The sequence below is a fragment of the Stegostoma tigrinum genome, chromosome 12 (assembly GCF_030684315.1).
Source record: "Stegostoma tigrinum isolate sSteTig4 chromosome 12, sSteTig4.hap1, whole genome shotgun sequence".
Classification (NCBI taxonomy): Eukaryota; Metazoa; Chordata; class Chondrichthyes; order Orectolobiformes; family Stegostomatidae; genus Stegostoma; species Stegostoma tigrinum.
The window spans coordinates 45,411,780-45,438,545 of NC_081365.1; the positions used below are offsets into that span (position 1 = coordinate 45,411,780).

General features: G+C 39.8%; 1 protein-coding gene across 2 annotated transcripts in view; it reads left to right on the forward strand.

Moving 5' to 3' along the window:
- The first annotated feature begins 6,490 nt into the window (after nucleotides 1–6,490).
- The window catches only part of srpx (sushi-repeat containing protein X-linked), an 84,316-nt gene continuing 64,040 nt past the window's right edge, over nucleotides 6,491–26,766 (forward strand). The window contains exons 1-3 of one of the 2 annotated variants that reach the window (XM_048540935.2): nucleotides 6,491–6,576; nucleotides 6,669–6,755; nucleotides 22,778–22,849. In XM_048540935.2, the coding sequence (XP_048396892.1) occupies nucleotides 6,689–6,755; nucleotides 22,778–22,849 (139 nt within the window). In that variant the 5' untranslated portion in view covers nucleotides 6,491–6,576; nucleotides 6,669–6,688. The remainder of the gene's footprint in view (nucleotides 6,577–6,668; nucleotides 6,756–22,777; nucleotides 22,850–26,766) is intronic. The other variant, XM_048540936.2, reaches the window with a different exon arrangement.

Consider the following 26,766-nt stretch of genomic DNA (forward strand, 5'->3'; position numbering starts at 1 on the left):
CCTGAGGCATAGGTCCAGTAGTTTCAGCATGTTATCTGTGGAGATTAACTAACACCCCATGATTCTATGGCATTCCAAAAATACACAAGCCAGAAGTACCCCGCAGACCCATACTCTCACTGCCTGGCACACCAACACATAGGTTAGCCAAGGAGTTACAACGAAGATTAAAGCACCTTGTCAGCAAGTCACCCCACTTAATCCACTCAGCCCAGGAGTTTCTCAAGGACATTGGAATGGACGATGATGAGACCATGGTGTCATTTGATGTTACTGCCCTGTTCACATCGATTGACATACCACTGGTAAGAGAAACGCTAGCAACACCACTAAAAGAATGAGAGCTGAGTGACACAATCTCCACAGACAATGTGCTGAAACTACTGGACCTATGCTGCACTGATGATGTTACCCAGCAGGGTGATGAAATGTCTGCAAACTAATGAACCAGCTCGGTGATCAAACCAACCGTAGCATCCACAACATGAGCTACAAATCTACACAAGAACCTTAGTATGAACCTTAATATGTACAGCTTCTAAGCTCTTACTGCTAAAGAAATAGTTTGCACATCTTACCAAAGTAGATAACCTAATTCTTTTCTACATATTCCATCTGTCACATTCTTGTCCCCTCACTAAACCTCTTGCTAAGAAATCTTCCTAAAGTGCTTTACATTTTCCTCACAACCCACATTCCTGCTTAGCTTTGCATCATCCAGAAATATGAACATACCACATTTGTTTCTGCTTATAAATCATTGATTTTTTTTTGTGAACAGCTAGGGCCCAAGAACTGATTTGTCCGGACTTCACTAGTTATAGTCTGCCAATGCAAGAATAACTTATTTAGTTCTACTCTGGTTTCTGCCAAATAATCAATTCTTAATCTACGCCAGTACATTACCTACTATCTCATGTGCTTTAGTTTTGCTAAACGACATCCTATGGGGATCTTATCAAAAACCTTCCTAAATCACGAGTTTACTATGTCTATCAATACTCTTTTGTCAATTTTGTTAACATTCTCAGAAAACTCCCAACAAGATTGGCAATCACAAATTCCCATTCACAAACTCATGATGACTATCAGATCATTATTATCCAATTGTCCGTTTATCACACACTTTAAAATAGATTCTAATGTTTTCCCCTAAGCTGACATAAAGTTAAAACATACATCCTCCATTTTCTAGGTGAGGTGACATTTGAAATCAAGAGCTTACAATATTGGGATTGTCAGTGAGGCATTCCTGAAGTGAGACAGATACTCTTCGAGTAGAAATCTTAAAATAGTGCTCCACCTGACTTTGTGTAGTCTCTCAGCTGTATGAAAACTGAACTATTTCCATTGATTTCAGGTCTGGGATTTTGAGACCATTGACACAGGGGAGTCTTATGATGAGGATTCTGTATTAGAGATGGAACCAATGAATGAATTGCACGTTGGCAGGCATGTTAACCTCCAGTTCATGGTGAAGTTCAAAGACTCAAACTTTATTTGGTGTGCCCAGGTATTTTAAAAAGATTTGTTTTGAAAGAAATAATTTGCATGCATTTCACAGAGACATCATAATACGTGTAGTAAGATGAACTGGAGCATTCAATGCTACAAGATCTGGTACATTAACCTATATTAACTGTTTTATGGATAAACATGGTGCCTGTGAAGTACTATTCACTTCCCGTGACAAATTCTGCATTATACTTAGTCGAGTGGCTCAACATGAGAGAAATGGATTAGGATTGAAAAAGTAAGGAACTGAAAAAGTAAGAAAAAGGGCGGCACGGTGGCTCAGTCGTTAGCACAGTTGCCTGACAACACCAGGGACCCAGGTTCAATTCTACCCTTGGGCAACTGTCTGTGTAGAGTTTGCACATTCTCCCTGTGTCTGCATGGATTTCCTCCAGGTGCTCCAGTTTCCTCCCACAATCTAAAGATGTGCAGGCTTGGTGGATTGGCCATGCTAAATTGCCCGTAGTGTTCAGGGATGTGTAGATTAGGTGGATTATAGGGGTATGTGTCTGGGATGCTCTGAGGTTCTGTGTGGACGTGTTGGGCCGAAGGGCCTGTTTCCACACTGTAGGGATTCTATGATTTCTTATTTTCTCTCTCTTGCTGTATTCTTAATTAGTGGTATGGCCTTTGTTGGCTTCCAATCTGTAGAATTTTGGAAGATGATCATGAATGCAACCAATTCTATTGCCACCTTCTTCAATACTTCTGTATGTAGAATATCAGATCCCAGGTGCTTATCAACTTTCTGTCCATTAATTGCTCCAGTACTGCCGTATTACTCATACCAATTTCCTTCAACTCTTCATTCTCCCTAGTCATTTGGATATCTGATTCTGGAAGGTTGCTTTTATCTTTCTTAGTGAAATCGGACATAAAGCAATAATTTGACTTTTCTAACGTCACTCAATTCCCCATTATTAACTTTCCTGACACCGCCTGTAATTCACCTTAGCCAAACATTCCCTTCTTATATACCTATAGAAGTTATTTACAGCCCATTTTCATGTTTTTTTTATTAGATTGCAATCATATTCTGTTGTCTCTTGCCTTATCAATTAGTTTGTCCTCCATTGCTGTTTTCTCAAAATTCATCCTAAAAATCTCATCCCAATCCACTGATTCATAACTATTTCTGGAAACTTTGTACTCCATTTCTTTTAATCTTATACAACACTTCCTTTTGTCAGCCACGGTTGACTGACTTTTTTGAATTTTTGTATCTTGAAGGAATGTATACTTGCTGTAAGCCATAAAATAGTTCTTTAAAGGATAATCCATTTCACCAAAGACAAAATCCTTGGCCTAATAGGACAGATCTATGACTGCTTATGTGGTGATCCTATTAGGAAAATCAAGGGAAATCTAGAAATCATGATTCTTGTAACTGGGGCAAATCTCCTGGATGGAGTCTTACTTAGCACAAAGGAAGATGGTTATGGTTTTGGAAGTCAATCATCTTAGCTCCAGGACATCTCTGCAGGAGTTCCTCAGGGTACTGTTGTAGGCACAACCACGTACAGCTGCTTCATCAACGATCTTCTCTCCATTGGAAAGTCAGAAGAGGGGATGCTCCCTGACAATTCCACAATGTTCAAGAACATTTGTGACTCCTCAAATACTGATTCTGCCAATGTCCATACATGGCTAGACCAGGACAATATCCAGACTTGGGCTGATTAGCGGCAAGTATCATTTGTGTGATGCAAGTGCCAAGCAATGACCATCTCCAACAAGAAAGAATGTAACCATTGCTCCTCACATTCAATGGCACTACTATTGTTGAATCCCCACTATCAATATCCATGAGATTACTATTGACCAGAAACTGAACTGGACTAGCTATATAACTACTGTGGCTACAAGAGCAGATCAGAAGCTAGAAATCTTGCAGTGATCAGCTCACTTCCTGACTTCCCAAAGCCTATCCACTATCTACAAGGCACAAGTTGGATGTGTGATCAAATACTGACCACTTGCCTGGATGGCTTCAGCTCTGACAACACTCAAGAACCTCAGCACCATCTTAAACAAAGCAACCACGATTGATGTTCAATAGCAGTAGTGTATGTTCGCTACAAAATGCGCTGCGGTAACTTAACAAGCTCCTCCGGCAATACCTTCCAAACAAATTACTCCTAACACCTAAACAGACAAAATCCTGCAGATAATATGGAAACATAACATTCTGTCTTGGAATTATATTGCCATTTGTCCACTGTAGCTAGGTCAAAATCCTGGAATTCCCTCCATAATACACAGTATGTACTTGCACCACATGGACTGCAGCCATTCAGGAAGGAAGTTCATCACCTCCTTCTCAAAGGCAATTAGGGACGGCAATAAATGCTGGTTCAGCCAGCAACATCAACATTCTATGAGTAAAACAAAAAATTCACTGCTCTGGACTTGGGTAAAAGGGCATCATTTCAGTTTGTGACAATATGAAATTCAGAAATCTAATAAACTGACTTCAGGAGAGAAACTGCCAAATGGGCATACACATGGTAGATAAGTTGAATTATTCAGTACTTCAGGTGTTATTTGATTCTGCACACTGCAGCCAGATGGTGGATGGACTGCCGATCAAGCAGGCAGCTTTGTCTTGCATCTTGCATCTTCTGTGTTGCTGCAGCTGCATCCATCCAGGCCAAAGAAAAATATTCCATCAGACTCCCAATCTGTGTGGTAGGTAACAGAGAAATTTTGGTGAGACATTCGTCGCTGAATACAAAATCTCAGACCTTCTCTTGGAACCATAACATTTATATAGTCTGTTTGCCTGAAAGTGGTTATGTCTTCAACTGCTTTGGCCCCAGGCTGTGGAATTTGTTGTCAGCCTAATCTGTCTGTCCACTTCCAGGAACGTACAGCCTATGGAATTCAGGGTCAAGTGGAAAGTTGGATTTGAAACTGGCTCAGTGTCAGGTATTAAAGGACAGTAGCTGGCAGCTGTTTTTTTCCAGTGGTTTTCTATGGGCTCAATATTAGGTCCCTTGTTTTTCAAGGTATATGTAAATGATTTAAACTTAAATGTAGCAGACATATTTAAGAAGTTTACTGCTGATACAGACGTTGTTTTGTGTGGTTGATATTAAGGACAAAAGCTGTAGATTATGAGAAAATATCAATAGACTTGTTAGATGGGCAGAAAAGTGGCAAATGGAATCCTACTTGCAGGAATAAGAATCAGTGTTTATAGGGAAAGCAAGCAAGACAAGGGAATACTCATTGAATGATTAGAAATGTTATAACACACCTCTGGAGCAGGTATGACTTGATAACTGAAAAATGTATACCAACACAGATCTTGTTGTGCATGCCCACAGATTCCTGATGGTAACATGACAGTGAGTTAAACAGGCATATGGGATACTTTTCTTTATTAGCTGGAGTGAAGAATATCAAAAAAGGGAGCCTGTGCTTGAACTGCAAATAACATTGATGAAACTTCAGCTGGAGTACCGTGTAAAACTTTGGGCACTACATTACAGGAAGAATGTGATTGCACTGGTGGGGTATAAAAGATATTTACACAAAAGTTTCCAGCTATGAAAAATGACTGGATAGACAATGGTTGTTTTCTTCCGGAACAGAAGAAGCAGTGAGGACCAGCAAAGCCAGCACTGTTGCTCATCCCTTAATGGCCTTTAAAATATGTTGGTGAGTTGCTGCCTCCTATCTCGTCTAAGCACAGTTTGGAACGGAAGCTTTTCCGTCTGTAAAGTCATCTTTAAAATCCATTCTTAACAAGCTTTTGGATACCCTGATCAGCTTCCTTGACCCAACATCCATTGTATTGAGATATGTGATTGCTTTGAGGTCGTTATATATACTTAAGTAAAGCTGTCACTGGTAAATGTCTTCAAATAGGCTGACATAAGACATAGCTGTAGTTATTTTAATTGACCTGTTCTGAAATGTTATTACGTACATCAGAATCAGATGGAACTTGAACTTAGGTACCACTGCAACAAAAGAACCTTAGGACGTGACAAACAAAAGCTCAACAGCAGGAAGATGATAGTAGAGTAGTAAGCATAGTGCATCCCAAGTAGTTGACCCGTGTTCAATTCGCAGCAATCACAGTATTGCACTTTGGGGTGACATGATGGCTCAGTGGTTAGCACTGCTGCCTCAGAGTGCCAGGGATTGGGGTTCAATTCCACCCTAAGGTGGAATTGGTCTGTGTGGAGTTTGCACATTCTCCCCGTGTCTACGTGGGTTTCCTCTGGGTGCTCCCACAGTCCAAAGATGTGCAGGGTAGGTGGATTGGCTATGTTAAATTGCCAGGAGTGTCCATGGATGTGTGGCTTAGGTGGGTTATAGGGGGGTGGGTCAGTATGGACTTTTTGGGCCAAAGGGCCTGTTTCGACACGGTAGGAATTCTATGATTCTATGGAAAGCATCAGGATGACCAATATCAAGGCTCTAACCCCATGCACCAATAATATATTTGTAATTAATACATAACTTTGTGAATATTACAGTGTATACTATTTTCTAGGGAATTTTCTTTTACAATATGGGAAAAATGGGATGTTTTTAAAAATCTTGATTAATCAATAATTGGGAATGTCTAAAGATTTACAATTAAACAATCTTTTGTTTAGTGGCTGCCACCAGTAATGTTATTGTGTTGGTGCTAATGATTTAGTCACTGCCAAAAGATACGTGGATGAAAGGCAGAGTTTAAAATCTCTGATCAATGAGAAGGCGGACTGTTCTCGCTGTACCAGATGTGCATTATAAAAGTAGAAAAACTAAATTACAGCGTGGGTACATAAAAACTAATGCAATCAGAAACTTAGCTATGCTTTTAAAGATTACATTTCTATTTAATGTAATTTTCGGTACTAAACTGAATTCTTCCAACCATAACACCTATATTGCTGCTTTAAAATGCAGAACCATGTTTTTCCCATTGATGTAATTGTGATAACTACTTAAGTATCAGTTAATATTGCAGAGTTCCCCCAATCACACTCACTCACTGTTGTTACCGGTTATGGGAGATTGATTTGCTGGGCACAGCAGTTGGACATGACCAGCTGTGATCAGGTATTTTTGGGACTGGCTTGGAAAAGCGGTTTCCGGTAAAGGCGGCGTTTACTCGGAGGAGTTTAATGTAATTTTTTTCTTATACGTTGTAGGGAAATTAGGCGTGCTCAGAATGGACACTTCTATCAAATGCATTTTTCTGTCTACTGTGTGCATCTTCACAGCGGAGGCTTACGCAGGTAGGTAGTTCCGCCTTTGTGTGATCCAGACAGGTTTTCCTTCGCAAAATTGCTGTTTCTTGTATTTTTTTTGGGAGGACAAGGTCACTATTAATTCATAGCTGGCGTGCACAACGGCTCCCTGCAGGAAAATGCGGTCAGACGGTTGATTCAAGGCTGATTACAGATCTTCCTCGGGGTTAGACCGATTTGAAGAGAACGCAAACATCCCCCACCTCCGGAAAAGTTTCAAATCCCAATTACTTTAAAGCGAGTAAACTTGAAAGTGAGAGTTTTGTTGCAGGGTCCTTCTTGTTTGTTGCTAGAGGGAGGGGGCGGGGATTGGGCGAGTGACTTTGTGCAGTTTCACAAGTTGATGTTGGTTTGTAATTGCATGGGGAGTGGGGCAGAGAATCCCCTGGAACGTACTGAGCATTCGGTTTTCGGAAAGAACTGACAAAAACTTAGGGGTCCAGAGGAAACGGCATCTCCTTTTGCGTCCTGACGCCACTCCTCACAGAATAGTAAGCAGCGCCTAAAGCGTGGCATTGTTCCCCTTCAGAAAGAGGCACTCTAGAAGTAGCTACAGGCAGCATTGAATTACCATGTATACATACACACTTCAACATCCTGCACCGAAAATAGCTCTGTTATGCATAGCTTTAGTCCTCCGAGATACTAAGTCAAAGTGAAATGGTAAATGAAAACTTGTGAATTCGGACACCAAAGTTTTTTGTTTCATTCGAAGATGTGCAGGAAGATTCCTCAGTTGTGAAGGAGCCATGCCAGACTGGAAACATTTAACTTTTTTTTCCCACAGATACGAAGTTTCTCCAGTTCTGTTTCAGATTTCTTTTTAAACCCTTTAAAAAGTGGGCATTGCTGGTAAACTTGGTCAGTCCACTTGTCAAAGTTTGGATTTTGCTGCGTTTGCCCCCCGGTCTTGCTCCCTGCTTTCCGCATCGCAAAATGCACTGAATTTAAGATGTTCAAATTCATCTTAAAATCTTCTCTGGCTGTCTGATCATTGCAAACTCCAAAATAAGGTTGAAATAGGGTTGTCAGTTGTGGTTAAGTGCATTTTTTAGTGTTTTCATCACTTGACTCCTCTCCCCCCCCCCCCGAAAGCCATGATACTATTAACACCCATCTTTGTAAGTCCCACCTGCTGCAGAGCTGTGTAGTATAGTCAACATGGATTTGTAGATGAGAAATCATGTTTAACAATCCTGGAGTTTCTTTAGAATATAATGAACAAAGTTGATAAAGGGTAATATGCTTGGACTTTTGGAACAGTTTTGATAAGGTCCCTCACAACAGGTTGGTTAGCAAAGTTAAAACACGTTACATGAAACGTAATGTGCAGGTTGGATTTGATTGGCTGTCAGGCAGAAAACAAGGTAGGAATAACTGGGTCAGAGATATTCTTGCATTGGCAGACTGTGACTAGTAGGGCAATAATTTGGGTGTAGAGATCAAATGTAATATTTCCAAATTTATGGATAAACCAAAGCTAGGAAGGAATTTCTGTTGTGTAGAAGATACAAAATAACTTTAGGAGGATTTGAATGGCTGAGTGAGAAGGCAAGACCTCGGAGATAAGATAATGTGGAAAAATGTGAGGTTATCTACTTTGGTAAGAGTAACAGTAGTGCAGACTATTTCTTGAATAGTAAACAGTTGAGATGTAGAGAAGGACCTGGGTGCTTTGTCAACATGTCACTGAATGCTGACATGTACGTGCAACAAGCTTTTAGGAAGACTAATGCGATGTTCACCATTATTGAAGGAGAATTAAGTACAGGAGTAATAAAGTCTTTCTTCTATTGTATTTGAGCATAGTTAGATTGCACCTTGAGTGCTGTGTGCCATTTTGGTCTCCTTACCTCAGGAAGGATATTGCTGCCGTGAAATGAGTGCAACAAAGGTTCACTAGACTTGCTCCTCAGAAGGGGTAAACTGTGTCATTTTTCTCTGTAGAGTTTTGAAGAGTGAGTGATCATCTCATTGAAATGTACAAAATACTTAAAGGGATAGACAAGGTAGCTGCAGCTGAGGGATCACAATTTAAAAATTAGTGATGCCATTTAGTGCTAAGATGAAAATTATTTTTCTCAGTGGATCTTGAATCTTTTGTGTTCCGTATCCCATAGGGCTGTGGATGCTCAGTCATTTAGTATGTTTCAAGTGGAGGTTGATAAAGTTTTGATTGTCAGTGTTGTGAAGAGTTTGGGGATTGTGCAGGTAAAAGTCATTGAAATGTTTGATCAACCATGATCTATTTAAATGATAGAGCAATCTTTTTGGTCTAAATGGCGTACCCTGTCCCTGTGCTCCTCAGCCATAACTCTTCTTTCAATGTAGTCAATTTTTGACTCCAGTTTGACACCTCTGTAACTGAGTAAGGCAGTTACACCTTTTTTTGTTCTTGAGCTCTAACCAAATAGATTACATCTTTGATTCCTCTTGGACATTCTTTCTGCAGCATCACACTGCTGTCCCAATACTGCTTCTCCCTTTTTTCCTTTACTATCTGTCCTTAACATGCAATATCCAGGAGTATTCAGCATCCAATCCTGCCTTTCTTATATATGTCTAAAAAAACCCCTTTATAACCAAATATTTATCAGCCCTCTTCTAACCTTGCAATGTTTACATTTCTGCGTGTTATTGCAACTGTGTAATTTCCAAGTGCATTATTCTTGTATACAATAATAACCAGATGGCCACCCTCAGTGTTGTACTTAAAGCTTCAGCTGGAGTAGCAGTGATTTGTTTACTTGTCAGTAAACTCAATATATGTACCCTGTACTACCAGGACAGGATAACTGTGGGATAAGCCAACATAAGATTCACTGCAGCAAGTCAAAGCCTACTTTCATCATAACCCGGAGGGAAAGAAGGGGAGAAAAAGTAGCATTTTATGGGAAGATCATGACCTGTATGCCCTTGTCTAAGAAATGCATTCTAACTGGCCTGCACTGCCAAGGACAAAGTTTTGTGGCTACTGGAAATTAAAAATATAACCAGAAAGTACTGGAAATAGTTGGCAGGTCAGGCAGCATCTAGAGAGGGAAAAGGAGTTAAAGTTTGGGTTTCATGACCCATCATCAGAACTAAAAAGCGTTGTGGACTTAACAGGTGTTAAGGGTGCCGAGGCGGGGCAAGTGAGAAGAGGAGCAAAGAACAAAAGACAATGACCAGTGATATATGGAAGGCAGGAGTGATTTATATGGTGGAACGGATGATGGTGCATCCAGTCAGGGCAACAAGGTCTGTCCGTGCCAAAATCACCCAAATCCTGAGACCAAATGTTAAACATACTACACTCCAAGCCTTTTCTTCTGAAATGCTGTTGGTTACTTTAATGTAGTATTTTGTGTTGTCAGTGGCAAGTTAGTATAGACAGCAGGTCGGATGATCAAATGACATGGTCTGATATGAAATATTACCTGGATTGTATTTGCTACATGATTGCACGTTTTTATTTAGTTGTACAATGCAAAGAAATATGTTAGCATTTTGTAACACAATCCAATTTGAAATTTTGAAACTGTGTGTAACAGCAGTACAAATCACAGTACATCCTTGTAACGATCCACAGGGATGCCTGGTTAAGATTTCAATTTCCCCAGTCCAGATTTATTCTTAAGTCACGAGCTAAACAGAAAGAGCCAGCTGTGTTGCTTTTGCCACCAATTCAAATGCTCCAAAAATTCCGTTCTGAGAGGTCACTGATGGTAGAACCATGCACATACCAACTGTGCTCCTGTCTTCAATCCATTCCAGATGTAACCCCATGCTTAATGCCCTGCTGCTGGCAGGACGAGGAATCTCCATTTTGTGAAAGCTGGTGAAGCTTTTGAACCAATACTGAAAAAAATTGTGTTTTAAGTTGTGGTTTGTCAAACAAGGGCAAGATGTCTGACAGACAGTTGGTAATTGGAGTAAGTGACATGGAAACTTTATTTGGAACAGACAAAGTACCAATGCACTGCATTCCCCTCTTGTGGTCTTCATCTATCCAACAATGACTTTTGCATCTTAAAAAAAGAAGTCACTTCACAAAGACATAGAAAAGATTTTAGAGATGGCCGAAGATAGGGATTTTTGGTATGATCACAAAGCTCAGTTAAAGTGTTTGGTTCTGAAGAGTTTTTAAAGGAGAAGATGCTGGTAGATAGCTGAAGAAGCTTATGGAGAGAATTCCACACTGTGTGCCTGAACAGCTAAAACATAGAAAATGGGAGGGAAGGAAAGGTGCACTAGAGGTTGGAGTGAAAACAATTCTGAATTATTGGGCTAACAAGGTGTAGAGCTGAATGAATGCAGCAGGCCAAGCAGTATCGGAGGAGCAGGAAAACTGATGTTTCGGGTCTTAACCCTTCTTCAGAAATGGGGTGGGGAGAGGGGATTCTGAAATAAATAGGGAGAGGTGGAGGCGGATAGAAGATGGATAAAGGAGAAGAGAAGTGGAGAAGAGACAGACAAGTCAAAGAGGTGGGGTTGGAGCCAGTAAAGGTGAGTGTAAGTGGGACATTAGCAGGGGATAGGTCAGTCCAGGGAGGACAGACAAGTCAAGGGGGTGGGATGAGGGTGGTATGTAGAAGAAAGGGGTGGGGCTTGAGGTGGGAGGAGGGGATAAGTGGGAGGAAGGACAGGTTGGGGAGGCAGGGACGAGCTGCGCTGGTTTTGGGATGTGGTAGGGGGAGGGGAGATTTTGAAGCTTGTGAAATCCACGTTGATACCATTAGGCTGCAGAGTTTCAACTTCCCTTACCACTCCTCAGACAACACATCCACCCTGGGCATCCTGCAATGCCACAATGATGCCACCCAAAGGTTGCAGAAACAGCACCTCATATTCCACCTGGGAAGTCCGCAGCCCAGTGGTATCAATGTGGACTTCACAAGCTTCAAAATCTCCCCTCCCCTGACCGCCTCCCCAACCTGTCCTTCCTCCCACTTATCCCCTCCTCCCACCTCAAGCCCCACCCCTTTCTCCTACATACCACCCTCATCCCGCCCCCTTGACTTGTCTGTCCTCCCTGGACTGACCTATCCCTGACTAATGTCCCACTTACACTCACTTTTACTGGCTCCAAACCCGCCTCTTTGACCTGTCTGGTCTCCTCTCCACCTATCTCCTCCTTTACCCATCTTCTATCCGCCTCCCCCCCTCTCTCTATTTATTTCAGAATTCCCTTTCCCTTCCCCTCCCATTTCTGAAGAAGGGTCTAGACCCGAAACATCAACTTTCCTGCTTTGATACTGCTTGGCCTGCTGTTTTCATTCAGTTCTACACCTTGCTATCTCAGATTCTCCAGCATCTGCAGTTCCTACTATTTCTGAATTATTGGGCATTCTGTGACTAGAGGATAAATGAAACCACAAAGAGCTTTAAATACAAGGATGAAAATTTTAAGTTTGAGACATTGAGAGAGCCATTTTTGACCAGTAAGAACAGCATTGAGTGCGACACATAGGATGCGCATTGCATGGTTTGTAAAGCACAATTGCTGCAGTGAAAACCCTTTAATGAAGTGGCTGCTGTGTGGGATATCTGATTCTGTTTCCTGAAGAGCATTTTGAAAATGTAAACATATAGTGTGATCCTTGGTTAATTTGAAGTTAGCAGTGCCAACAGTAATGTAATTACAGACATGAAAACTCTGTATAAAGATAGAATGTGTGAGAAATACTCAATAAAATAGGTGACAACTGTGAAGAAAGCAACAAGATCAGAACTGAAAATTGTTGGAAATGAAACAGGATTTAAGCAACTACAGAGGCAAGGAAAAGGGCCTTGGCAATGAAAGAGCGTAAGAAAAAATCTGTGATACGGTAGCAGGCTGATGAAATTCAATGGCAAAAATGAAAACAGTCCAAGGTACTAAGAGTAGTTGTTTAGCTTGGTTGGCTGGACAGCTGGATTGCAATGTACAGTGATCTAACAGTGTGGGTTCAAATCCTGCATGGTCTGAGGTTACTATGAAGGACTGATAAGGCGTTTGATAAGGTTCCCCAAGGCAGGCTGATGGAGAAAGTGAAGTCACATGGGGTCCAGGTTAGCTAGATGGATTAAAAAACTGGCTAGGCAACAGGAGACAGAGGGTAGTAGTAGAAGGGAGTTTCTCAAATTGGAGACCTGTAACCAGTGGTGTTCCACAGGGATCTGTGCTGGGACCACTGTTGTTTGTGATATATGTAAATGACCTGGAGGAAAGTGTAGGTGGACTGATCAGCAAGTTTGCTGATGACACTAAGATTGGTGGAGTAGCTGATAGTGAAGGGGACTGTCAGAAATTACAGCAGAATATAGATAGACTGGAGAGTTGGGCAGATAAATGGCAGATGGAGTTCAATCCGGGCAAATGCGAGGTGATGCATTTTGGAAGATCAAATTCAAGGGCAAACTGTACAGTAAATGGAAAAGTCCTAGGGAAAATTGATGAAGGGAGAGATCTGGGTGTTCAGGTCCATTGTTCCCTGAAGGTGACAACGCAGGTCAATATGGTGGTCAAGAAAGCATATGGCATGCTTTCCTTCATTGGGCGGGGTATTGAGTATAAGAGTTGGCAGGTCACGTTGCAGTTTTATAGGACTTTGTATCGGCCACATTTGGAGTACTGTGTGCAGTTCTGGTCACCACATTACCAAAAGGATGTGGATGCTTTGGAGAGGGTGCAGAGGAGGTTCACCAGGATGTTGCCTGGTATGGAGGGCGCTAGCTATGAAAAGAGGTTGAGTAGATTAGGATTATTTTCATTAGAAAGACGGAGATTGAGGGGGGACCTGATTGAGGTCTACAAAATCATGAGGGGTATAGACAGGGTGGATAGCAAAAAGCTTTTTCCCAGAGTGGGGGACTCAATTACTAGGGATCATGAGTTCAAAGTGAGAGGAGGAAAGTTTAAGGGAGATATGCGTGGAAAGTTCTTTACACAGAGGGTGGTGGGCACCTGGAACGCGTTGCCAGTGGAGGTGGTAGACGCAGACACGTTAGCGTCTTTTAAGATATATTTGGGCAGGGAGCAAATGGACGCAGACCGTTAGAAAATAGATGACAGGTTAGACAGAGGATCTTGATCGGCGCAGGCTTGGAGGGCCGAAGGGCCTGTTCCTGTGCTGTAGGTTTCTTTGTTCTTTGTTCTTTGACTCTCCTCAACCTTTTGCCCTCACCTGAGGTGCAGTGACTGTCAAGTTAAACCACAACCAGTTGACTTCTCTAATGAGAATACTCCTATGATCCATTGGGACTATGGTAACTTCACCTTTAGAAGACGGGGAGAAAGAAAGCAACTAAAGATGTGTCAAAAGGAGCTGTAAAACAGTAGTAGCAGAATTATTTTCAACATCTGGTGGATGGAAAAATTGAACCTGTGTTTATGATCTAGCATTATTTAACTGTGTGTTGAGTCCAGTAGATTATAAAGTGCTTAGTTGGGATGCTGTTGCCCAAGCTTCATTTGCTTTGTCAGAACAGTGTAACTTTAGATTAGGATACAATTGCATATTTAAGGCTGCGGTTATTCAAAAATCCAAACAAATATGAGCTGATGTGTGATTTACTTCCATTTTTACTTATTTTACTAAATCCCAATTCTCTCCCTCATTTGCTGTGTTTAAGGTGATTATTCTGCCACTTAGCCTGTGTGTGGGTTTTCTTTGGTTTTGTGCAGAATAGTTTGTCTCAAGCACATAACGAACTTGTACTAAGGCTTCAGCACTGGAGGTTGGCTACTAGTCCTGGCTTGTCTGGAACCTGTTTAGCAACGACCACTGTTCAATACTTCAGTAGCTGCCTTTCAACAGATAGGGTCTGTCATAAGCTGCTTGTTACTGAGTTCTTGCATTTCCCATTCCTTGACCCAAAGAATACCTGCTAGTAGATTTTTCTCATGAATGTAGGTGCTGTGATTGAAGGTTTCAATTACCTTGAGAGTTTATCAGCTGGGTAAAAAGAGAAAATAGCAAAATGTTACCCTGATTCTGCCTACAGCTTGTGTGATGCAGCACAAAGCTGTGATAGACCATAAATCTGTGAATCGAAGTGTCCGTCTGTGCTGAGTTTCTATCTGCTCTTGTAGAGTTTAACAGACCTGCCAATACTATCATCAATACTGCATCCAGTTGGAATGTGTGATAATAACTTCCCTTTTGTAAGGAAATTGTTGAACACCTTTTATGATAAGCCAGCCAGAGTTTAGTTTGTTAAACATGTGTCAGGTGCTGTGGGAGAACAGAGCAAATGCAGAAAGCCTCCTGTTGCTAAATGCTTGCTTTCATAATTTGTATAGTTGAGAGGTATAACTTAATTGCTTGTATATTTTAATCTATTCCTTTTGTTTAATATTAGACTTAATTTGTTCTTGCTAGTCTCTCCCTTGCTTGTCCATTAACTTGGGCTCAACAAAATACTTTGCGACCAGCATTCTAGCTAATACTGTCCCCATTCACCACTATCCCTGTATTTGTGACCCTAGTTTAGCAGCAACACCATTTTACTATTATCATCCTTTTCTTCTTGCATGCGCACACATGCATACACAGACACACCCGTTTGTGTGTCCTAACATATTCAGCCATCCTGATCCTAAACCTTGTAATTACCATCTCTCCCCACCCCAAACCCATTTCTTTTCTGCTTCTTTAAGGTGTTCCTTACAACCTACCTCTGATTCAGATTTTTGTTTCAAATTCTCCTGTGGATCAGTTTCAAATTTTAATTGCTAATCATTCCTGTGAACCAACTTTTGGACGTTTTACTTCACTAAAGGTACAAATAAAATTATTCAACACTTTAAATAGTTTTGGTCAGGGCTTGGATCCTGAAGTCTTCATAAAGTCTCTGTGATAACTGTAGTGCCTCTATCCGGGGAACACTTGTGTACTTTTCCAACTGAGTGGGGTTGTTACAGTTTATTCTCTGAAAGGAGCCAAGTGAGCTGTCCAACTTTATGTCTCCAGTTCTGGCATCCTGATTAATATGGAAGAATCCCAAATGGCACTTCCTCAGTAAGTTTCAAGTTTTGGAGTGTGGTGAGTTCCAGAACTAGATACCTTGACAGACAAAATGGTTCTGGAGATTCTTGCCTCCACACAAGTTTATTACAGTTGAAATTTAGTTTCATATTGAAATTCCAGATGTAAAGAACTTTAGCACTGCTAATACTAGAAGCTGTTGCCAGTTGTAAAATCTGATTCAGTGTTGGTAGGTCTTTATGTGGGTTACAAACATTGAAGCCTGGAGATCATGTCATCACCTACGAGAACAAGGTTAGAGCTCATTTTAACAATGATGTCTGAAACAAGTTATGGTTAAACAAACGCTTACACCATTTTGATCATAGAAGGGAAAGAAGCTGCCAGTATAAATATTTTTAAGCTGGAAACCAAACAAAAAGTTTGGGGCTGGGGATGGTTTGGAGGGTAACAATGTAAATAACTAGTTGTAGTGGATGGCCGTCGTTTGTATATGATAATGTTTCAGGAGGAGTTAATGTGAGGCTGCACTAAGCTCCAGTCAATATTTTGCTAATGTTGCAGAATTTTCAGGTGGAAATGGATCAGACTTGCACAAGACCCTGTTAGGATCAGAAGAGACCTGCTCTTATCATAGAGTCAAGGAATCATACAGCACAGAAACAGACCCTTCAGTCCAACTGTTGCATGCCAAGCATTATCCCAAACTAAACTCGTCCCACCAGCCTTCTCCTGGCCCACATCCCTCCAAACCTTCCCTATTCATACGTCCAAGCAAATGTCTTTTCAACGTAATTGTACCCGCATCCACCACTTCATCAGGAAGTTCATTCCACATGCTAACCACCTTCTGTGTAAAAACATTGCCTCTTGGTGTCTTTTTTAAAATCTCTCTCCTGTCAGTTTTAAAAATGTTCCCCTAGTCTTGAAATTCTTACCTTTGTTTGTTGTACCAAAATGCAATATTTCCATTTTCTATTTTTCAGCCTGTTGACCAATTTGATCAAGATCTCTTTATAATCTTAGAACACCTTCTTTACTGTCAAATATGCTACCAATTTTAGTGTCATCCACAAACTTACTAACTATACTTCTATATTCTCATCAAAATCATTTATATAATCACAAACAAAACTAATCCCTGTGAAACACTGCTGGTGACAGGCCTTCAGTCCAAAAAGCAACTCTCCACCATTTACTGAAGAAGGGTCCACACCCGAAACGTCAGCTTTCCTGCTCCTCTGATGCTGCTTGGCCTGGTGTGTTCATCCAGCTTTACACCTTGTTATCTCAGATTATCCAGCATCAGCAGTTCCTTTCTTACCACCATTACTCTTTGTCTGATGCCGTTAAGCCAATTATGTATACAATTGGTAAGCTTACCCTGAATCCCATGTAATCTAATTTACTAATCAGTCTACCATGCAGAACCTTGTCAAAGGCTTTACTAAAATCCAAATAAACAATGTCAGCTGCTCTGCCATCATCAACCTTTTTTGGTAGCTTCCTGAAAAAAATCTCAAGTCATCTTAAGTAATTATGCCTAACCCATCAATGTAACTTGTTCCTAGTGCTATTGTGCAATAAATTACCTCCTGTTGTGTAAGTCAAGTGCTTCTTCATGCTAAGACCCAGCAGCCTTAAATTAACCATCTGCCACTCTCACATTTAGACCCGTCCTTAAACTCTTAACCATATTGAAAAACTCAATTTATGTATTCTGGTCAGCATGGAGGAATTTCTTGTAGGGACTACTGATGCAGAACCTTACTTTCTTACAATCTGTCTACAGTTCGAACACACCCTTGTTGTATTCTAGATGATAATTGTATATGAACAGGGGACAAGCTTATATTTTTAGTGAGCGCTTTATATCAGCTAATCACACTATAAAAATCACCTCATTTATTAATAACTCCTCACATTTATACAACCCTAAATCAATATTTCTGTTGCTTGTTCCGTCATTCCATTACATCTCAGGCATCCTTTCAGGTCATATTACATAAGCTGATCCTCTTTTTAGAAAACACTGTTCTTTACTACCTCATCATGAATGAGAGTTTCTGCCTCTAAAGTACTTCTTACAATTCTTTTGAACTTCTCAAACAAACTAAAGGATAGTATCTAAAACTTCCTCCATTTGAGAACCCATTATAGAGGCTCACATAAGCATCTCTCAAGACATGTTGCTGGCATCTCCCAGTTGTGGAAATTTCAAAACACTGTGCACCATTTATAATGTAATGTTCATCCACATAATATCTTGCACTCAATTCTAAAACCTCAACTGACATCTAGCCTTTATGGGGTGCCCAGACAGATGTATAGGAATCATGTTGTAGGAAAAGGCAGGAAGGTTGAGTTGAGGATTATCAGATCATCTCGATCTCATAAGCATAAACTACATGGGCCAAATGGTCTTACTGTGCTCCTGCGTCTTATGGCGTCATAGAACATAGAACATAGAACAATACAGTGCAGAACAGGCCCTTCGGCCCTCAATGTTGCACTGACCAGCCCCTCCCCCTACAGTATCCTATCATTATCCATATGCTTATCCAGGGACTGTTTGAATGCCCCTAATGTGGCTAAGTTAACTACATTGGCAGGCAGGGCATTCCACGCCCTTACCACTCTCTGAGTAAAGAACCTGTCTCTGTCTTAAATCTATCGCCCCTCAATTTGTAGCTACGCCCCGTTGTACAAGACAAAGTCATCTCCTTGGAAAAAGACCCTCACTGTCCATCCTATCTAATCCTCTGATCATCTTGTATGTCTCTATTGAATCCCCTCTTAGCCTTCTTCTCTCCAATGAGAACAGACCCAAATTCCTCAGCCTTTCTTCATAGGGCCTATGCTCTAGACCAGGCAACATCCTGGTAAATCTCCTCTGCACGTTTTCCAATGCTTCCACATCCTTCCTGTAATGAGGCGACCAAAACTGCTTGTGAGGCTGCACTAGCATTTTGTACAATTGCATCATGATATCACGGCTCTGGAACTCAATCCCTCTACCAATAAAACCTAAAACACCGTGAGCCTTCTTAACACCTCTATCAACCTGTGTGGCAACTTGCAGGGATCTATGTACATGGACACCAAGATCCCTCTGCACATCTATGCTACCAAGAATCTTTCCATTGACCCGGTATTCTGCCTTCCTATTATTCCTCCCAAACTGAATCACCTCACATTTATGGTTAAATATGATATCGAATTTATTAAATACTGATGAGTCTTCCTAATTAGCTTTTGTGAATTGTGTGTGGCTATTAATGATCTTTATTAGTATTAATTAATTACTTTAATGATCAAATCTAACTCCCGCATCAGGGATGACACATTTACCTGCCTAGAATTTCTTGTTGAATGGATGCATTATATTTTCCCATCTGCAGTCCAATGTAACCTTACCCGAGTCTAAGGAATTTTCAAAAATCAACACCGATGTATCTGCTACCTTACTAGCCATGCTTCAAAGCCTTAAGAAGATGTGCATCTGGACCTGGACACACATCAGCCTGCAGCTCCATAATGAGTACCAATCTTCCAAGTCTGAAGCGAGCGTATTCTGGAATAATTGTGAAATCTTCACAATGCCTGGATTTGTGATATCATAGACTTCGGGAGGAGATAGGGTAAATGTAAAAGTAGTTCTATATGTGAATGTGTAAATTGTAACTATGGGGGTGGAGAAAAGCTTGGAGGATGAAGTTGTGTGAAATAATAATTCTGAAAGATTTAATGTTGAAGCTGCATTGAGCTTCACCCGATCTGAAGATGTCACACAATATTTAGGTGGACAAGAAGCGCATTATCCTAATGGAGTCACACACCCAGCTCCCAGCACTGTTAAATGATAGAATGTAGCCAGTTACTCTAATTTCTGCCGATTTCTATCATTAATAAACCTACTTCTTGTTTAAGACAAGTCACTTGTAGCCTATTCTCTTCCACAGTTTACTAGAGAGTACATTAGCCTCAGAATGAACAGGAAGGTTGGTAGCCGCTTTCTGTGTTTTCCTTCCGGTTCAAAGTGGTCTAACTTGGGTGAATACAGCAACCTCTCTGATCTAACTAGAACAACTTTGTTGAGTAAACAGTATGAAGTTTATTGCTTTTCTGCAACTGTATTCAGATTACAAAATCATGACCTATATGACACATAGAAACTGGGAGCGTGCTAGCCCCAGATATGTCATCTCCAACTTCCCTTTATGTTGACCAGTTCCCATAACATCATCGTAGAGGGTGGTACTTATTACAGCCAATCAAATATTAATCTTTTTAGATCCTTTCAGATGCATATATAACAATTTTGGCACAGTTGCAGATTCAGGACTTCTAGATTTATTTATTTGTCACATGTATTAAGTATAGGAATACAGAAGTACAGCGAAAAGTGCACAAAGTCGCCATTCGCTGGCATCCACTGGGTTACAAAACCAGACTTATAAGATTTAGCAGCACCAAAAGGTAAGCAAAAAAAAAAAAATCCAGATCTGAGTCCCAATGGTGTAGGTGCTGCTCCAGTCGCTAGGCCACCACGAGGCCGCCTCACCTGCTTGCTCTAGCCGCTGACTGCTGCTCCCTCACCGACATGCTCTCGCCGATTTTGCCACACCGTCCTGGTCTTGCTGCCAACGTGTCCTCTATTCTGAGCTAGGAGTCTTGGGTTAATATCCAACTACTCCAGAGATGTCTAATGACATCTCTATAACATGTCAAGTAGTAAATACTTATAACAAGCTTTGTGGATAAATTGCATCTTCAGACACTATTGTGATAAGTTTATGCTAAGTTTTATATTTCTCAACTTGATTTTGGTAAGTTTATTTTTTTGGTTTGTATTTAAAGATCTGGCACTTCTTTATTGTAGGTAACCACACAGATCAGGGGAACATGTCTCTCAACCCCTAGATTTTTTTGGGACAACAAATCTTGAAAATAATCCTACTGTGCTTCCTTTGCACATGGTTGTACAGCTGCTTTACCTTGTGCATCTTGAAATAAGATATAAAAGACAAATTTGACAATAGGTATCAAATATGGCCATAGTTCACAAAGTAATTAGATACATTAAACGTGCAGAAGCAGCATGATTTCCTGATTATGCCCTGCCAGTATGCTCTTCTAAAAGGAATGAAATGAATTCCATCATTTATTTATGTTGCTTTTATTTTTACTTTGTGTTTTTAAAAACACTCCTGAATCCTCTGTTCTCCAGTGCAGTGATGACGGATGGCTGTACTGTTAGACAAGCCACATTTCAGCTGAAATATAAAATCCAAGCCCTCATTCTGACACCGTGTTGAAGAACAGCAGGGAATATTGCCTGATGTCCTGACTAATATTTGCCCTGACCAGCAATTATACCTTCAACAAACATCCTTTGTACCAAAACAAAAACTTTATCTGGTCATTGCCTTCTTGCAGTTTATAGGATCTACTATACCTGAAGTTGACTGCTGTATTCATACACTATAACAGTGATACATTTCAAAGTTATTTCCTTGGCTGTAAAATGCTTTTGGGACTGTCTGAGATTGTGAAAGGTGCTCTATAATTGAAACTCTTGCATTCCAGTTGGTCAGCTCAAATCGATCGATTGTCATTTACTTATGGAAAGCTTGGATAACAGTTATTTAATTCCTAGAAGTTTGATCCTCTGCAAATTGCAAAAGAATGAGATTTATTAGTTTTGAAACTGTTCCTGGATATGTTTTAAGGGCAAATTGAATTTCCAGGCATTCCTTGTGTAAAGTTAGACAGGGCTTTGATTTATAAAGGTGACACCACCTTGTATTTATGCAGCATTTTATAACATCCAAAAATGTGGTTCTTAGGAACGTCAAACAAAATCTGACATTGAGCCATATGAACATGGGCGAGATGACCAGAATTTTAGACGAAGAAGGAGGTTTTAAGGACTGTCTTAAAGGAGGAAGGAGAAATAGAGGCAGAGAACCAGAAATTGAACAATAATAACTTGGAGAGTTCTGGACATGGCTAAGACCTAGGCAGGAATGAGGCCGTAAAATGATTTCAAAACAATGATGGGAAATTTAAAATGCACACTACGTTAGCTCCCAAAATTATTCTGTTGCTATGTCAAAATCTTTCTTTAAGGATGCTCCATCTCATTACTCACGAGTAAATACTAGATGAAACCAGACTTCATGTCCTTCTCAGCCTTCAGATAGGCATGCGGCTTTTTCTTAAAAAAAGTTTGAGGAACAGGAGAAAAGAGTTAAATTATTGAGTCCGTCAGGCTTGCTCCAACATTCAATGAATTCACGACTGTTCTGTGACCAAAATCCATATGCCCGGCATTGCCACATAGCCCTTATATTCTTAACACAAACTTATGAATCTCAGTATTTTCAGTTCACAATTGATCTTGCACCAGTTCTCCCAGATTTGGAATAACATACAATGGTAGCAATCTCCAGAGTTCAGCAAATGCAAAGTTACTAAGATTTCAGGTAATAAACAGTATAATGTTTTCCATAGTTCAGACAATGATCAATACCACTACTTCAGACACAGCTGACCATGGTTTAAGTGAACTTTGAGCATAAACGTTGGTATTAATCATTTGGAAGGACTGTATTGCTGATGTGACAACATGTTTTTGGACTGCTGAAGTTTTAGCATAGTTCAGTTATTTCATAATGTACTGTGTCTGTTGTTGTATTTTACTGAATTAACTGACAATTCTTACATCATTACACAAATAATAGTTGATCATTTGATTACAGTTTGTTATTGTTGTCATTCAAAAAGTGGCAAAATAATGACTAAAATACAGCAACATTAAATTGAAAAATGTTGCAAAGGTGGAGAGAATACATGGGTCAATTCTGCATCATTGTTGTACTGCAATAACTACACTTTGTTTTATGTCCAACAAATGGTTTCCAATGTGGAATATCGTGAGATGAAAGGGGCTATATAAGTGCACATTCTTTAATTCACTTAATGCTTGTCATTGCACACATAATTGCAAACACAATTTTTTTTGGTCCAGTTTTAGTTTCTATTTTGTGTTTGTAGGATCTGGATACAGCCCATTAGAAGACGATGAAGATGCTTATGCAAATGAAGCACGTTACGCTAAATACGAAGGTGAATGGTTTATTCACATGTTAATAAATAACTTGAAAGGAGTTGTGTCCTTTTCAGTTCACAGCGATCATACTGATTCTAGTGTGCACTGGCTAACTTAAATTTGGCTGCTGGCACGGCTGAAATTCTCACCAAATTTCTCTTAACTTCCTCATGAAAGAACCATTTATTCCCATGTTAGCAACATCCAATATAGTATCCAACTTTCTATCTTGCAGTCAGTTTACTATAAAGCACAGGATGTTCTAGAAATCGTAAACTTTTACCTTGCCCTCTGTCAAGTACCTTTTACTGCAATGTGGTGTTACATCTCGAGCTTCTTTCCCATGTCCATTAGGAACATTGTTTACCTGTAGTACTTGTATTCATCAGTTGATTATTACCAAAATTGAATTTGGATCTACATCAAAAATATGGGCAATAGAATCACAGAACTAGGAATATTGTCCTGTCATGTTCTGTATGGAGGTGTTATGAAGAAGATGGGTTGATTGAGCAGATACCCTGTTGTACTAGTTGAGACCAAAGTAAGATCATACTTTCATGTAATTAAGCAGGCTTAGAATATGTAACTGACAAAATAAACATTATTTAAATCCAGGTCATTAAAAGGTAGCAATGACCATAAAACAATTCTTCCACATGTATATCTTAAATCTCATTTAGTAGTATTGTTAGCTATATAAGTTATTTTAGTTAGAAGATAATCACTGAATAAGGAAGTATTAAAATCTTTATTCTAAAAGGAACCTTAATAAAACTGAGTGCTGTAATATTAATGCTGTCTAATGTTTCAATATGAGGGTGCTTAGAAATATCTTTAATATATTTTTAAAAATAATATTCACCAGTGTTAAATTATTGAATACACCTTTCTCAAAAAATGTTTCATTTGAGACCTGACCAAGATAATTCAGAAACTTGGATGTTTGAGCATATTAAATAATGCACTGAGAGATTTAATGTACTTTGAGTAACAGTTAATGAACTGACATGCAAGATATCTGAGCATGTTGAAACAATAATTTGTGTTAAATTGGACTTTACCAATAAGACAACTGGATGTTAAAGTAGACTGATGGTTTTGTGCACATCTTGCCAGTATGATTGTTGAAACATTGCTTTTGAAAATTAGCAATGTTTTAACGTTTAATAGCTGTGTTAGATTATAGCATGACCATTCAACCAGTGATTAATTTATTTGGCAGCTTTCTGTATGCCTGCATGAATTAATGTAAAATTACAAATTAGAATGTATTTTAGAATATAGCTTTATTCCAAGATTTTTGAACGAAGGGTAAGTGGATTTCTTTATATAACAACATTGCATTCTGAAATAAATATAACATTCATAACAAAAGTATGCTAAAATATTATGCAAATATAGCAAGCTTAGTCAGGTGACACAAATGGAGTTAGTTAGTACACAGAGATAATGGGAACTGCAAACGCTGGAGAATCCAAGATAACAAAGTGTGGAGCTGGATGATCACAGCAGGCCCAGCAGCATCTCAGGAGCACAAAAGCTGACGTTTCGGGCCTAGACCCTTCTTCAGGTCTAGGCCCGAAAACGTCAGCTTTTGTGTTCCTGAGATGCTGCTTGGCCTGCTGTGTTCATCCAGCTCCACACTTTGTTATCTTAGTTTGTACACACTTTTTGCAGTTGCAGCTTCTTACAGTTAAGGCTGGCAGTTTGATATGCATGCTACTGCCTAAGTTCCATTTGTTTTATACCAGATAAATCACGTACAAAAATAAATCCCTTCTGAGTTGCCTCCTATTGTGCAATATTGATTTCATAGCATTGATTGTTTTTCTTCTCACAGCAAGAGAAAATTCTGTTTTAAGGATTAAATAATCAAAATACTATCAGTAATGAAAATTTCTTTTGAAGAGAGAGAAAACTGGGAGAAGAGGAGACATTCACAGTTTAGAGGACCAACAACACAATGAGGACCGTCCACCTTATGGACACTATTGATTGAGTTGGATGTGTGCATGGTAGTTGTGTCCAGCTCAGTGTAATATGAGTGAAGTATGTTGTTATGTCCCTTTTTGTTTTGCAAATTGAAAGCACTGCTATCAGGACATGGCTAAAGTTCTGAATGTTGGTTAAAACAGATAATCACCTTTGGAAGAGATCCTTAAACTTTTGTATAAGATGATGTTGGCCTGGAATTTGCAGCACCTTGACATTTTGAATTGAAAAGCCTGTTTCACCCATTAGCCTCCACTTTGTGACAAAACCGCTGAGGTGCCAGTTGATAATTTGCATTTGGGAAACTTGATTATTAATGTTCGGTGAGTTAAATTCACAGTTTGGAATAACACTGTGTCATACACACCAAAGTGTGCTTGATCCAGGCATTTTGTACCCTTACGAGTGACATCCTCAGTGCTGTGGAGCCTCTTGTAAAGTGCTGTTGTCTTGCACCAGTTGGAATTTACATGGTCTTGTTTTTGCTGCTTCCAGTAAGTGCCTGTTCGGCTGTGTGTTGCAATGATCGGTATGTCTGGTCCAATTCAATGTGTTTGTTGATGGAGTCCGTGGATGAATGCCAAGCCTCCAAGAATTCCCTGGCTGTCCTCTGTTTGGCTTGTCCAATGATAGTAGTGTTGTCCCGGTTGGAAGTGTGGTTTTTCTCGTCTGTGTGTATTGAAACCAAGGATATCTGGTTGTGTTGTTTAGTTGCTAGCTGGTGTTCGTGTCCAATAGAAACCATGGACAGGATGAATGTGGTTTAAAAGACACCATGTGAGACTGCACAAAACAGGTAGACAACCAGCAACTTGCATCTATGAACACCAGCTCAGCGACCATACCAACATCTACAACCAGTGCTGATCTACAATTCATTACTGAAACACTGTGCCTAGCTCCATTCAGTTGTTCCCAGCCCGGGAGGCAATGTTGACTATAATTGGCTTTATCATCTTTTTGAGCTAGGAAAGGACATGGTTAGCCATGATGTCTGCTCCCATTGTTATGCTGTGAACTCTATGGGCAAGTATATTTGTGTAGACGTTAAATAAGGACCAGATATGATCTAGTGGTGGTGTTGTTGATGAGGTAGGATGATATTTTGAGTGTTACCTGTATTGCAAATTTACAACTGTTTTTGTCAATTTGCACGTTTTCAGATGTTACCAAACGTCCTTCAAAAGGCATCAACTTGGTTTGAATTATTTTGGTGGGAAAATGGACTGCTGAGGCTCTTTCTAACTAATAACAACATTTTATAGCAAGCATCTTTGCATGTTTGATTTCCTTAAATGTGTCTGACCCATTTTAAAACTTACAAACTCAAGGTTGTAAGCTCCATCCAACTACAATGCTTGCTCCCACTGCTGTTGTTTCCCTGGGGTAATTGTTTTGAAAAAGGGTTATCAGAAGGAAGCAAAGATATGGGTAAAGTTTTTAGACTTTAGAAGATTGTGCAGCTTTATGCATTTGCTGACAATAACAGTTTTTGATGATGTTATCACATGATTGTGATCTTTCAGTTCAGATCATACACTTGGTGGGTGTACACTTCCAACAACATTGTTTTACAGTGCAAATACTTGATTGGCATGATTCAATAATTCAGAATTGGTTCTAATATACCCTGAGAAATGGATTTTATTCTGTATTAATCAAGAATAAAAGTTCCATTATTTCTATTTCACTATGTCATGTTTTAAGAGCATATATACATGGGATTATAACCATTTTTGGAAAGTCAAAACCTTAACAGATGTATAAATTTGGATAAAGACCAGAGTTGAAGTATTATCATTCTGATGTTCTGGTCTGAGAGCATTTTCGTTTTTGAGGAAATTCAAATATGTTGTACGTGTGTGTAATCATGCTAGATTAGTAATTTCGATCTTGAAATACAAATGAATGTGGCTCTCATCTATTGTTGGCATTGGTC